At 37.4% G+C, this 13,580-nt stretch overlaps 1 protein-coding gene across 1 annotated transcript; it reads left to right on the top strand.

The window, feature by feature from the left end:
- The first annotated feature begins 2,867 nt into the window (after positions 1-2,867).
- Positions 2,868-9,746, top strand: LOC135109125 (iduronate 2-sulfatase-like). The gene is made up of 8 exons (XM_064020213.1): positions 2,868-3,262; positions 3,735-3,895; positions 4,724-4,901; positions 5,320-5,462; positions 5,781-5,961; positions 6,495-6,657; positions 7,746-7,864; positions 8,286-9,746. The coding sequence occupies exons 1-8, from the start codon at positions 3,226-3,228 to the stop codon at positions 9,308-9,310; spliced, it is 2,007 nt and encodes a 668-aa protein (XP_063876283.1). The 5' UTR covers positions 2,868-3,225; the 3' UTR covers positions 9,311-9,746.
- Positions 9,747-13,580: the final 3,834 nt, after the last annotated feature.

Below are 13,580 nucleotides of genomic sequence, written 5' to 3' on the forward strand. Positions count from 1 at the left end.
TAACAGACTGGACAGCTACTCAGAATAAAAGAAGAAATGGTAATTCTGTGCAATGGTTATGGACCATTCTGAGGCATTCTAAGCTCCAAGTACTTTCATTCATTCTCCCACAATATACCCAGAGCCCAGTTCCCTCTTTCACTAACCTAACATAAACCATGAGATTTTCCATTTCCTAACCTTGGTATTACTCTCTTGAAAATAGCTTTCTTTATACGTACACCTTTCCTTCTCCCTCTCTCTCTGTCTCACAAATGTCCTCTCGTACTCTTTCACAGTCTCTCTCTCTCTCTCTCTCTCTCTCTCTCTCTCTCTCTCTCTCTCTCTCTCTCTCTCTTCACCATTCATTCCTCCGTATCATACTCACCTCACTCGAGTAACTCCCCCAACACCACCACCCTTTTCCCTCTTCTCCCCCACAATAATAATAATAAAAAAAAAAAAAAAAGAAAGAGGAAAAGTTGAATTCGTCACAAGTCAATAGTGTGATCCCCAAACTGAATAGCACCTAGAATGGCCTTCTCGGGCAAGTGAACGCGACCAGTTTGAATAAATTAAGCAAGGATTTTAAGAAGATGCGAAAGATTTTAACAACCTGTTCCCGGGCGAGTCGTACGGCCTAAGAGATTGGGTGGGGTGAGGGTTGTGTTGGGGGTGATGTGGGGTGAGGGTGTTGGAGGGGAGAGGAAAAACCTGTATCATGTACGTAAGTGTAAACTAGGATGATTTGCTTTTGTTTTACTTTATGTCTTTTCTATTGTTTTATTTTCTCTCTCTCTCTCTCTCTCTCTCTCTCTCTCTCTCTCTCTCTCTCTCTCTCTCTCTCTCTCTCTCTCTCTCTCTCTCTCTCTCTCTCTGTATATATATATATATATATATATATATATATATATATATATATATATATATATATATATATATATATATATATATATATATATATATATATATATATATATATATATATATATATATATATATATATATATATATATATATATATATATATATATATATATATATATATATATATATATATATATATATATATATATATATATATATATATATATATATATATATATATATATATATATATATATATATATATATATATATATATATATATATATATATATATATATATATATATATATATATATATATATATATATATATATATATATATATATATATATATATATATATGGACAGGATGGAATCAAAAGCTTTTCGTCTCATCAACACTTCTCCTCTAACAGACTGTCTTCAGCCTCTTTCTCATCGCCGTAATGTTGCATCTCTAGCCGTCTTCTACCGCTATTTTCATACTAACTGCTCTTCTTATCTTGGTAACTGTATGCCTCCCCTCTTCCCGCGGCCTCACTGCGGCCTTTCTTCTTTCTCTCACCCCTATTCTGTCCACCTCTCTAATGAAAGAGTTAACCAGTATTCTCAATCATTCATCCCTTTTTATGGTAAACTCTGGAACTCCCTGTAGCGTAATTTTCAGTGTTTTCAAGATGTTTCTAGACTCAAGTTGCGTAGACAGGAGTAGAAGGAGGAAAAAAAAAAAAATTAAAATGAAGGAGGAGGAAGAAGAAAGAAGTGATGGAGGAGGAGAAGGAAGAAGAAAAACAGGAAAATAAGGGTGTAGTGAGGTGTGTTATGTGTGTTTTGAGTGTTATTTTGGTGTGTTCTAGATGTATTTTGGTGTGTTTTGGTGGTGACTGGGGATGTTTTAGGTGTGTTGGTGTGTTCTGGGTGTGTTTTGAGATGTTTTAGGTGTGTTTTGGGTGTTTCGGGTGGCTTTGGGTGTGTTTTGAGGTGTCGAGTGTGTTTGAGAGTATTATAAGATATATTGACGGTGTTTTCCGTTGTTTTAGGTGTGATCTCGAGTACCTTGGTTTGTTTTGGATTGTTTCGGATGTGTTTAGAGTGTTTTGGGTGATATTTTGAGGTGTTTACAGGGATATTTTAAGATGTTTGGAAGTAGTTTAATCTGTGTTGGGTGTGAGGAAGTGTTTTGGAGACGTTATGGGGTGTTTTAAGGTGATTTAATGTGATCAGATTTGTTTTATGGTGTTTTGGGAATGTTGTAGGCATGTTGGAGACAGGTATTGTGAATGTCAGGGTATAAGAAGGGTGTTTGAAGAAAGATGGAAGATTATGGGAAGTTTAGGAGAGGGGCTGCGATGTTAGAAGCGTGACAGGGGTGTTATAATACGTAAAGCTACTAGATGCAAGAATGGGGGTCTGAGAAAGGGTATTGAAGTGTAGGGGTACAAGTAAGGGGGACTGCTAGAAGTAGTAAAGGTCGGGACGGGTTGTGATTAAGGGGGGGAGGTAAATAAAGAGGCAAGTCTCCCTTTCTACTTGGCCTCTGCATTGTCGAGGATAAACGTTCCTTGTGAGTGATGGTGGTGGTGGTGGTAAATGAAGAAATATTTAGAAGAGAAAGAAAACTGAGGAAAATAAGCTAGTATGTATATAGTAGTGGCAGTTGTATTATTATTATTATTATTATTATTATTATTATTATTATTATTATTATTAGTAGTAGTAGTAGTAGTAGTAGTAGTAGTAGTAGTAGTAGTAGCATACTACTACTACTACTACTACTACTACTACTACTACTACTACTACTAAATAACAATAAAACAAATGAATGAAAAAGTTTGAAAAGTTGCATAATAAATCGCCACACCGGCATGTTTGATAATTTATAGATAATATAATGAAACTCACTTCGAAGCAAGAAATATATCAGTTTGATCGAAATCTGGAAAATATCTCATAGCATCCTTGAAACATACCGTATTTCCAACTCTGAGTAATAAATTATAGTACATCACATGGAGAGCCTCACTATTGTACAAATGCAATACTTTTCGTGCAGTACGTCGCTGCCTCCCACGAAATTGAGGAATCAGTAAAGTCAAAGACTGGTAACAGTGTCTTGTTTCAGAGCGATGAAGTACAAGTGGTGCATTGAGAAACAAAGACCTGTGGTAAAAAAAATAAATAAAAAAATAAATAAAACAGTTCATATCAAGGCACGTTCAAATGAAAGTAGGCTCGTAATGCACTGAAGTAAATAAACACCAGCTGATTTTTGGCTGAAAGCAATACACGTGACTTGATGGCTTAAATGGTGTTGTCAGTCAGTGTCCCTGTGTGGAATATTTAACAGTCGTCATCTGAACCACATGTTATAAGGACCTGATGGAAAATCGACTTCTCCTATCGCTGCTTGCTCTGGGTGAGACAGACTGGCTGGTAATTGTGGTCTCCGTGTACTTCCATTTGTTTGTGCCTTGTGCTTGCGTCTTGTAGCTTTGAGTTTTGATTAATTAAAAAGTTTTGTTAAATCTAGGATTGAACTTTGGCACATAAGTCTTTAAAGCAGTTATCTATCACAACACCAGTTATCACCATTCACCACTGCCCAAGTAGTTTTCATTATGTTGCTTCTGGCAGAACTCCTGCTGATGCACCAAGATTAACTGAATAAAGTATTTGTGGGATTATAGTACGCATCAACCTCTATATGAATGCTTAGTAGGTTTTATCATGCTGCTTTGAGAATCAATGCATTAAAAAAAGAAAAAAAATTCTGGGTGATTATAACATGTCATCTTCTGTTATAGAAATGCTGCAACAGGAAAATTTTAGGAACATAAATGCACTTTAATAAAATAGACCCTGCTCATAAGTTTTCACATTTTTCTCAGTGGCTACAGGGGTTTGTGGATCAGACCAACCGAATGTCTTGTTGATCATTGTGGATGACCTGCGACCTGTTCTTGGATGCTATGGTGACTCACTGGCCATCACTCCAAACATTGATGCCCTTGCCCATGATGCCACAGTCTTCACCCGAGCATATGCACAGGTCAGTTCCCTAAGGTCTGTGCAGGAGGAGGAGGATTTCTGGTGTTATTACTGGTAATGTAACAAATAGGTATGCTTCTGAACAGAGGAATTATTTTGCTACAGTATACTTAAATTAACTAAAGAAATACATTAATTTTATAATCACAAAAACTTTTGCATAGAGACTCAGTACAAAGGCCAAGGAAAAGACACAGTAATTTTGCTGTACATGAAGATTTTTATGACTTGAATTTTATTTTCACAACACAAAGATAAGAAAAAAAAATCTACACACAAACAATACAGTATATATGAAATAAGTTTTATATAGTTCCTCTAGAATTATAAAAGAAACTGGCATCTTTTCTTTAATAAAACATAAGGATTTATTCATTTATCCATTAGTTTCTTCCAGTACCTCTTGTTTTTAGCACCCAGTTACTTGATGTAAATGTGGGGAGAGCACCCAAAAAAGGGGATTGAAGGAAAGTCTAATAAAAGAATTACAAAAGTAAAAACTCTGATAAAAAAATCACAAAGACAAACACATGGAAAGTTTTGTAGTACTATGGAAACTGAAATGTTTTAAACACATATTTTATGGTTAATTCTTCCACAACATGATCCTGTATTTTCTTCATGCAGTCAGCCAATCAGTCTGTATCCCTAACCTTTAACTGATGGCTATGTATTATGATTAGGTAGTGTTTTATAGGGCAGCAGCTGGTTGCCTTCCAAGAAGATAACTGAGAACCATATGAAAGTGGTTGTTACCATAGAAAGCACTGATATGCTAGGAACTGAAACTACTGTACACAGTAGTTTTACAGTTTTATCTTACTTTCAGCAAGCTCTTTGTGGTCCAAGCCGCACTTCCTTCCTCACTTCACGCCGGCCAGACACGACTCGGCTATATGACGTTCACTCTTACTGGCGGAAACATGCTGGGAACTTCACTTCACTACCACAGTACTTCAAGGAAAATGGCTATCACACTGCTTCAGCTGGCAAGATTTTTCATCCTGGTACATACATTTTCTTGCACATAAAAAAAAAGGAAAAAAATTCATTCAGAGCTGAAATATAGCTTTAGAAACAATCCACAAACTGTGATTTCTTCAAAACCAGATGGTAAAAGAATTCCTAAAGGTCAAGGTTAATTTGTTTTGTAAGGTATATTCATATTAGTATGATTGTCCCTTTCCACCAGGCTAATAATAAAACAATACACTGATGAAGTAAAAATAAGTGTGTATCTCACAAAATCTTAAGACAAACTGAAAAAAGAAAATTTAATACAGTAGAAACACAAACAAAACAGATAAATACTTAAAACCTTCTATAGAAAATAAAAGAGAGAGATAAATGTTGAAACTAAAAGAAATCACCAGTGCAGAGAACCTATAGCACACACAACATGTAGTGATAAGAATGCACTTGCAGGAATCGTGAGCAACCACAGTGACGACCAACCCTACAGCTGGTCCGAGACACCTTACCATCCCCCAACACAGGCACACAAGCAGGATCCAGTCTGCCTGGGCCCTGATGGCTCCCTCCACACCAACATATATTGCCCAGTGCAGGTACAGCATTCAATATAGGTGTAATTATTTGTTGTCACACTATTGTTATATTCTCTCTCTCTCTCTCTCTCTCTCTCTCTCTCTCTCTCTCTCTCTCTCTCTCTCTCTCTCTCTCTCTCTCTCTCTCTCTCTCTCTCTCTCTCTCTCTCTCTCTCTCTCTCTCTCTCTCTCTCTCTCTCTCTCTCTCTCTCTCTCTCTCTCTCTCTCTCTCTCTCTTTCTCTTTCTCTCTTCCTTCATCTATCTTTGCTTTTTAGAGGTAAAGAGAGAGAGAGAGATAGAGATGTTTTAACTGTATCCTCATCAAATTCATCCTGAAGGTGGAGGAACAACCAGGTGGATCACTGCCAGATATCGAAACCACCCGCTACTCTGTGTCATGGCTCAAGAAGTGGGCTGGAGGGACGGCATTACGGAGGGAGGCCCCAGCACAACCCTTCTTCCTTGCTGTAGGCTATCACAAACCACACATTCCTCTCAAGTTTCCAAAGCAGTTCTTAGGTGTGTTTTCATTTGCTTGGCTTGTGTGTATGCATGTGTGTGTGTGTGTGTGTGTGTGTGTGTGTGTGTGTGTGTGTGTGTGTGTGTGTGTGTAATTGTGTGATTTATGAAAAATTGAACTATACTTATGGGATTCTTTCTCTGTATTTCATTTGGTTGATCATTGCATTTAACTCTTTCATTATGTGCTTATCTAAGTCATTTCATCTATCCATACTCTGATAAGGAAAACTATTTCTTTGTGTCCTTCAGGCATCTTGTTTTAAAAGACAAAAATTATATTGTGTGGAGAGGTCATGCCTGACTACTTACTGCTGGAGGGATATTGTCATCCTATTCTCTGTGTGCTGTACAAGTCACCTGAAAGGGATTGAAGAAGGTCACTAGGGATTCCTCTTTATTTTTTATCCCAGCAATGACATAACATAAGATATGTATATTAAATCTGTAGTTGACTGAAATTCAGGAAACTTTTAGGTATGTTAATTTGTGATAGCCTAGACTGAGAAACATAATACTTTCTTATTTTCCAGATCTATATCCAATATCATCTGTGCCCTTGGCTCCTAACCGATGGCTGCCCAAAGGCCTTCCACCTGTGGCCTGGAACCCATGGAATGACTTGAGGTGGCGTGAGGACATAGCAGCCCTTAATGTCTCCTTTCCCTATGGGCCACTGCCTGATTTCTACGCTAGGTGTGTGCACCATATGTTACTTCCACAGTGTTATGTTTTTCATTGTTCATTACTGTGTGTAAAGTGATTATTTTTACCTCAAGATGTGACACAAACCATCTTTCCTGTTAGCTTGATGCATTGCCGGATTTTTGCACCAGAAATGCTTGTTCATTTAGTCAAGTGACCGTATGTACTGTACAGGATGTAACACAAGTTTCTGCTGGTATTTCTAGAGATGAAACTACAGGTTATTCCAAGTAGAAAATGTTGAATGCACATATGCATTTTGAGCCTTTGTTTAGTCATGGTATGAAATTCAAGTGTCTTTTAGACAAGACACAATAGCTGGGATGGGTGGGTAGCCATGGTGGGTGTGCTGATGTGGACTGTGGAGAGTGAATTATTCAATCATGATGTCTACAAGTTTTGGAGATTTGCTGTATTCCATAATGAGATAAATAGATACAAATACGGATGATTTCATCAGTAAAAATTACACAAGAATAGCATAATTGTAATTAATGACAAATAAAATAGTAGGATATGCCTGTCTGAGCAGGGATGGGAGAGGAGTCAAGAGCAAGTCACCTCTGCAGTCTCCCACTGAGACAGTGACAGTGAGAATGCTAAGATTGTATTGCATAATTTTAAGGAAAAAAATTGCCAGCAATGTCGCACACAGTAATGTGGAGTATGTTTATCAGCCATGGATACCCACCTAACTGAGCTGCTGTATCTATTGTCCATCCACACTAGAATTTCATTTGCATTGTAAGGCATTGGCCTTACAATGCAAATGTGCATAGAACATTTTCCACTTAGAATAAACTCTTTCACCTTTAACAATATCCTCAGAAATTTGTGTTACACCCTGTGTGTAATGTTATCTTATACCTTAATGCATAAAATGTTCAATGTCTAGATTTTATTCTGTATTTGTGTTCTGTTGTAAATTTTAGTTTACTATTTTGATTTTGTCTTATTTTGTTATTTTCTTGCAATTTTTGTTGTTGCTTTAAATTTGTTTTGTAATCTTATATTGTGTTGTTTTGTTAGCTTTTTTTGGTTGTACACTCTGTCTGATCAGAGTCTTGTTTCTATTACAGATACATCAGGCAAGGCTACTATGCAGCCACCTCCTACACTGACTCCCTCATTGGTGAACTCTTAACAACTGTTGACCACTTGTTTCCTGACACCATCATTGCTTTCATTGGTGATCATGGTGAGGCCCTTTTCTTCCTCAGTTGTGCCTTAGTAAATATGGTGTGACTTGTATACTGTAAAAGACATCTGTAAGAAAATATTCACTAAACCATTCCTTCTGTCTGCCATGTAATATGATCTTTCTTTATATCTGAAATACTGTTATGTTAGCATCTGATAAAGACTTAAATTTCTTATTGCATTAATGGTGTGGAGAGTAATGTCCTCTCCTCACAGCTGAGAGGGTTCAGGGACTTTCTACAAATTAGTGTTTGGTAAACATTTATCATAAAAATCTTTTGTTTCTCTCTTTTGAATTAATCTAGATCTCATGCATTTAGTTAGCAAGCTTAAATTTAATGCAAAATAACTTCAGAGTCGGTTTTTTTAAGCTATTCATCATGCTAAAAACTGAGATTCTAATATGTGTGTGTACACAGGATGGGCTCTTGGGGAGCATCAGGAGTGGTCCAAGTTCAGCAATTTTGAGGTGTCCACTCGGGTACCCTTCATCATCAGGAACTGGAGGAGGACTCATAATGATACAGCTGCCCATGGGATATCTCAGCATCCACAAAGTTTCAATCAGCCAGAATATTCTGGAAATGATCACTCAACATATGAGCATTTTTCCTCCAGAACAGGATGTGAATCTCTGCCACCAAAATCTGCTAAGAGTTCAGCAAGAAAGGCAGTGGAGTACAATGGTCTGGTAGAACTGGTAGACCTCTTTCCCACTCTGGTTGACCTAGCTGGACTGCCTACCCTTCCACAGTGCCCCAGAGACTCAAGTCAGGTCAGAGTCTGCACAGAGGGAATGAGTCTTAGTCATGTGGTGCAGGGAAACCTACAGACAGTAAACTCAAACACAAAACACAACCACAGAAACACCAATCCCTGGGATGTTATGACAAATGAAGTTTTTATCAGTCCTGCAGAGCCTAACAAAGGAAACAATGTTTGGTCTGTAGGAAGTGAACATGTGGCAGAAGCTTCAGTCACCAAGCACAAAGGTCATACTGCAGGTAGATCCATGCCCTGGGGTGTGGAAACCAACAAAGTTAAACACCAACAAATACACTCAAAAAGAATTGATTTGCTGGAAGTTGAAGAATATTTCAAACCTGTCTCATATGCAGAAAGGAAAGCAGCTTTCAGTCAGTACCCACGGCCCGGTCCCACACCTTCCCGCAACCCTGACAGCGACCAGCCACACACACGAGATGTCACTATCATGGGTTACTCCATTAGAACTCATCGGTTCCGCTACACTGCATGGCTCAAGTTTGACAACCAAACATATAAGCCAGATTGGGACCACATAGTAGCAGAGGAACTTTATGACCACAAGACAGACCCCCAAGAGGATCATAATGTGGTGGGGAAGAGGTTCTACACCCGACACAAGAGAGAAGTGTACTCCATGTTGGTCAGAGGATGGAGGGAGGCTGTGAGATATAGCTAAGTGGTAGGTGTCTGTCTGTTCACCTGACATTTGTATTTGCTCAAATGCGTGTATGTGTGTGTGTGTGTGTGTGTGTTTACCTGTTTGTATTTTTGAAGGATGGAATCAAGCTTGTTACATATATCCCATTTTTAAATAAAATTGTCATATTTTCTTTGAATTTGTGTGTGTAGTTTGCTCACACCACTTATGTGTGTGTGTGTATGTGTGCGACATGTAATTGTGCTTGTAGCTGATGTTTTCTAACAGTCTTAGTAACTTGTTTTATCTCTATCACTGACTGTATGTATGATCATAATTTGAATTAGTCTTGTTGGTGCTAATCTATTCAGTTTCAGATAAAGTGTACTTTTTAACATTCCTGTGACTTCTTCTAACTGTATATATGTATTTATAATGGGAAGCCATATACTTAATAAAAAATAAAATGAATTTATTTATTTTTATTATTATCATTGCTATAATAATAATAATAATAATAATAATAATTGTTACTATTATTATGATTATTATTATTATTATTATTATTATTATTATTATTATTATTATTATTATTATTATTATTATTTGTTTAAGGAATTGAATAATTGATTGCTTTATGGTTCCTCTGAGGAATATGTGGAGGGTGTTCAACTGCAGTAATTACTTATAATATGTCTGCTATTTCTGCTTACAAACAAGTAATTTTGCTACCATTTATGTATACGAAGGGAAAATCTTTCCTGACAAACTTGTTAAGTTTTTACAGTAAAGTGTACGAGGCAGTAGATAATGGTGATAGTTATGACATCTTATATCTGGACTTTAGTAAAGCATTTGACAAGGTACCCCATCAAAGGCTCCTGAGAAAAATTAGGGCACATGGGATAGATGGGAAGGTGTTAGGCTGGATAAGGTCATGGTTTAGCGACAGGCAACGAAGAGTTGTAATAAATGGCTTGAAATCCGATTGGGTTCATGTAATTAGTGGGGTGTCACAAGAATCAGTATTAGGGCCATTATTATTTCTAATATATATCAATGACTTGGATAGTGGAATTAGTAGTGATGTTAGTAAATTTGTGGATGACACAAAGATAGGTAGATTGATTAGGTCAGAATCGGATGCCATCGCCTCGCAGGCAGATTTAGATAGGATGAATGAATGGACTGACAGATGGCAAACGCAATTTTATATCAACAAATGCAAAGTACTTAACATAGTTAGAGGAAACCCACACAGTAGGTACGCATTAAACAACGAAACTCTGGTAGGTACAGGTTACGAGAAAGATTGAGGAGTTATAGTTAGCTCTGAACTCTGTCTAAGAAAACAATGTATAGTGGCCAGAAACAGGGCAAATATGGTACTATGTTCTTATGTATATCGATCGTGGTTATTCTTGTAAATGATGAAATTCTTAAGCATGACCCTTCATTGTTAGGACCATCACCATGGTTATTTTATGGGCACATTAAGTCACATTAATGTTGAGAAAACTGGTGTGGCTGCGCAACTCTTTTCGAAGTTTATCCAGCTAGACAATTAATCCTTGGAAGAAAAATGTGGCAAAATATTGTTTGATTGAATTGTTTAAGAGTATCCTGGACAACCTGTGGTAATTTGAAATAATGCAGTGCAATAGGGATTGGTTATAAGAAAGAATACACATCTGCTGGAAATCTGATACAATCGGATTTTCCCGCTCTGTTTATTGTGGACGTCATCATGTAAACAAACCCACCAGCACCGCGTTGCTCACGGCTGCATGCTTGTGTCCATGTGCCTCACCAGAGTTGTATCCTTCATTTATGTGGTAAGTTCTTGCTCGTGGTTTCTTCTTTAGGAGGTACTTTGTCTTTTTTAATTAATTTATTTATTAATTGTAATTTTTAAATGTGGATTTGGGGTTTGTTTCGTTTATTGCCTTTTGCGTTGACGGGAAGCTGCAGGAAGCCAGTAGGCTTACAAAAGATATACAAGATTCATGTTCAACTATCATTCCTATCCCATAAACCTGTCTAACGTTTTATAGCTCCCTACCGACTCTGCACTAACAACCTGCTAAGTCTATTCCAGTTATCTACTAACTCTTGAAAGCCTATTCCTTATCTCTTCCTTGATCCAGCTATAGCAACCTTGAACCAGTTATTTCTTGTCCTGTCTTACCAATCTAAACGATATTGTCTTCATTGCCCTTGTTATGATCTATGGGTGGATAGATAAATATGTAGTTAACCATACATACACACTAATTTATATTATTTTCCACTTTCTGGAAAAAAAACTACAATACATTATAGTGAACCAAAAGTTTAAACATAAAACATTAGCAATATCTAAAAGGGAGACCGTTAATTACTTTAAGATAATGTGTTGTATTCTTATTAAATGGTTATCACATCAATAGTTTTAACGTGTGGTTTCCAGATTTATACAATCGTTCTCGAAGTCTTTCCATTGATCGTTGTGCCGGAAAAATACACTGAGCTCTCCAAGAATATGATTGATTATGTTGGCAACAGCATGATGGAACAAAGTAAAGAGGAAGTGTTTGGTGTTCCGCAGCCTACGCCCTTCATCTCTCTCTCTCTCTCTCTCTCTCTCTCTCTCTCTCTCTCTCTCTCTCTCTCTCTCTCTCTCTCTCTCAGCATGTTTCGTTTTCATCATTTATCAGCATCTCCCCCGCCTCCTTTGCCTTTAATACCCTACGTTTCTCATTTTAGATTAGATAATGTCGTTTATTACAAACCGTGAAACAACCGAGCCGATACTTTTACGGGTGCTTGTTTTTCCTTTGTGTTCCCTTTCAGTTTATTAATTTCATTATTTCTGTGTCTTTACTTTGTCTTTCGTTCATTTATTATTTTTCATTCATTCATTCACTCATTTATTCATTCTGTTGATCTCTCCATGATCCATGGATGTCTCCATGATGTCTCTTTTTTTTCATTCTCCTTTTCTCCTTTTCTTTATTTTCTTTCTTCCCTTTTTTTTCTTTCCTTATTTCTCCCTCGTCTTCTTCCTTGCTTCATTCCTCCTCTTCCTCCTCCTCCACCTCTTCCTCTATTTTGCATTCCAGACCGCTTCATCTCCCGCACCTTCATAAATGCTCCTCCGAACCCAGATTGCGGTCAGAATGGGAGGAAGAAGAGGAGAAGAAAGAGAAGGAGAGAGGAGGAAAATAGTGATGGGGTGTAGAATTAATGGGTACGTGATAGAGATGGGCAAGTGGTGATGGTACCTAGTGATGGGTATTTGATGTTCCCTCATTCCTACCCAGTTCGTGATGGTTAGGATGAATGATGAGGAAAGACAGGGGGGAGGGAGTTCAATATGGTAGGATGGAGATGGTAGAACACGGTAGATGAATGTAAATAATAAACAATAAGGAACGTATTCTTTGTTTTAATAGGATCTAATAGGAGTTGTTCGGAGTTTTTCAAGAATGTTTTGATGATTCTAGTGATAGTTTGTTAAAAAAAATAAATACAACAGGGAAAGTTAACGTAAGTAGAAACAGTGCGGAACATATTAATGGTTATAATATGCGTTAATGTAAATTTTTTGGAGGTTTTCAAGGAATTTATTTATTTTATTTATTTATTTATTTATTATTCTTTTATGGTTACAGTGGTAGTTTGATAAGGGAACGCAGTAGAACATGGTACCTAAATGAATGCAATGAGATAGAAATAATAAGGACCGCATTCTTAAGGCGCCCCGTCACACGCACACAGTCGTTCGTTTGCACTTTCGTCTACAGTAAACAAACATGGCTCCCGGTTTTCTCTCTCTCTCTCTCTCTCTCTCTCTCTCTCTCTCTCTCTCCATTAGCTGCTGCCTGCTAGCCTCTCCCGCCCAGCGTGGCAGTATCCTCGCTTGCCCAGCGTAGTAACATTGCAACAAATGCATACTACAGGCAATTCATGCAGGCAGGCCGATAGCCCAGCCAGGTCGGTATCCCAATTCTCCACGAGTGCCGTTCCGCTGACCGACAGGCAAGCAGTCGGTGTTCTGCACTGTATTACAAGTTTTGTAAATAGCAGACGAGCCAGATGAGTTAAAATGGTATCCAGAGTGCAGGGGTAGAGAAACAGAGACCTTCCTAAAGTGTAAACGTCTGTTGAATTATGCCAGCCACTGCTTGCTGTTATATATCCACAAGTTAAATGCAATATATGAAATGAAGCGAGAATATATTTTCTTTATTTGAAATCTATTTAATTCAAGTTTGTCTTTTTAAACAATAAGGTTAATTAGTATATCTTTATATCATAAACATGGATT

The sequence above is a fragment of the Scylla paramamosain genome, chromosome 18 (genome assembly GCF_035594125.1).
Source record: "Scylla paramamosain isolate STU-SP2022 chromosome 18, ASM3559412v1, whole genome shotgun sequence".
NCBI classification, from domain to species: domain Eukaryota; kingdom Metazoa; phylum Arthropoda; class Malacostraca; order Decapoda; family Portunidae; genus Scylla; species Scylla paramamosain.

Excerpts from the sequence above, each read along its gene's own strand:
- LOC135109125 (XM_064020213.1), top strand. The coding sequence starts at position 3,226 with ATGGAAAATCGACTTCTCCTATCGCTGCTTGCTCTGG. Across the intron at positions 3,896-4,723 it reads TCACCCGAGCATATGCACAG|CAAGCTCTTTGTGGTCCAAG; the intron begins GTCAGTTCCCTA and ends TCTTACTTTCAG. Across the intron at positions 7,865-8,285 it reads TGCTTTCATTGGTGATCATG|GATGGGCTCTTGGGGAGCAT; the intron begins GTGAGGCCCTTT and ends GTGTGTACACAG.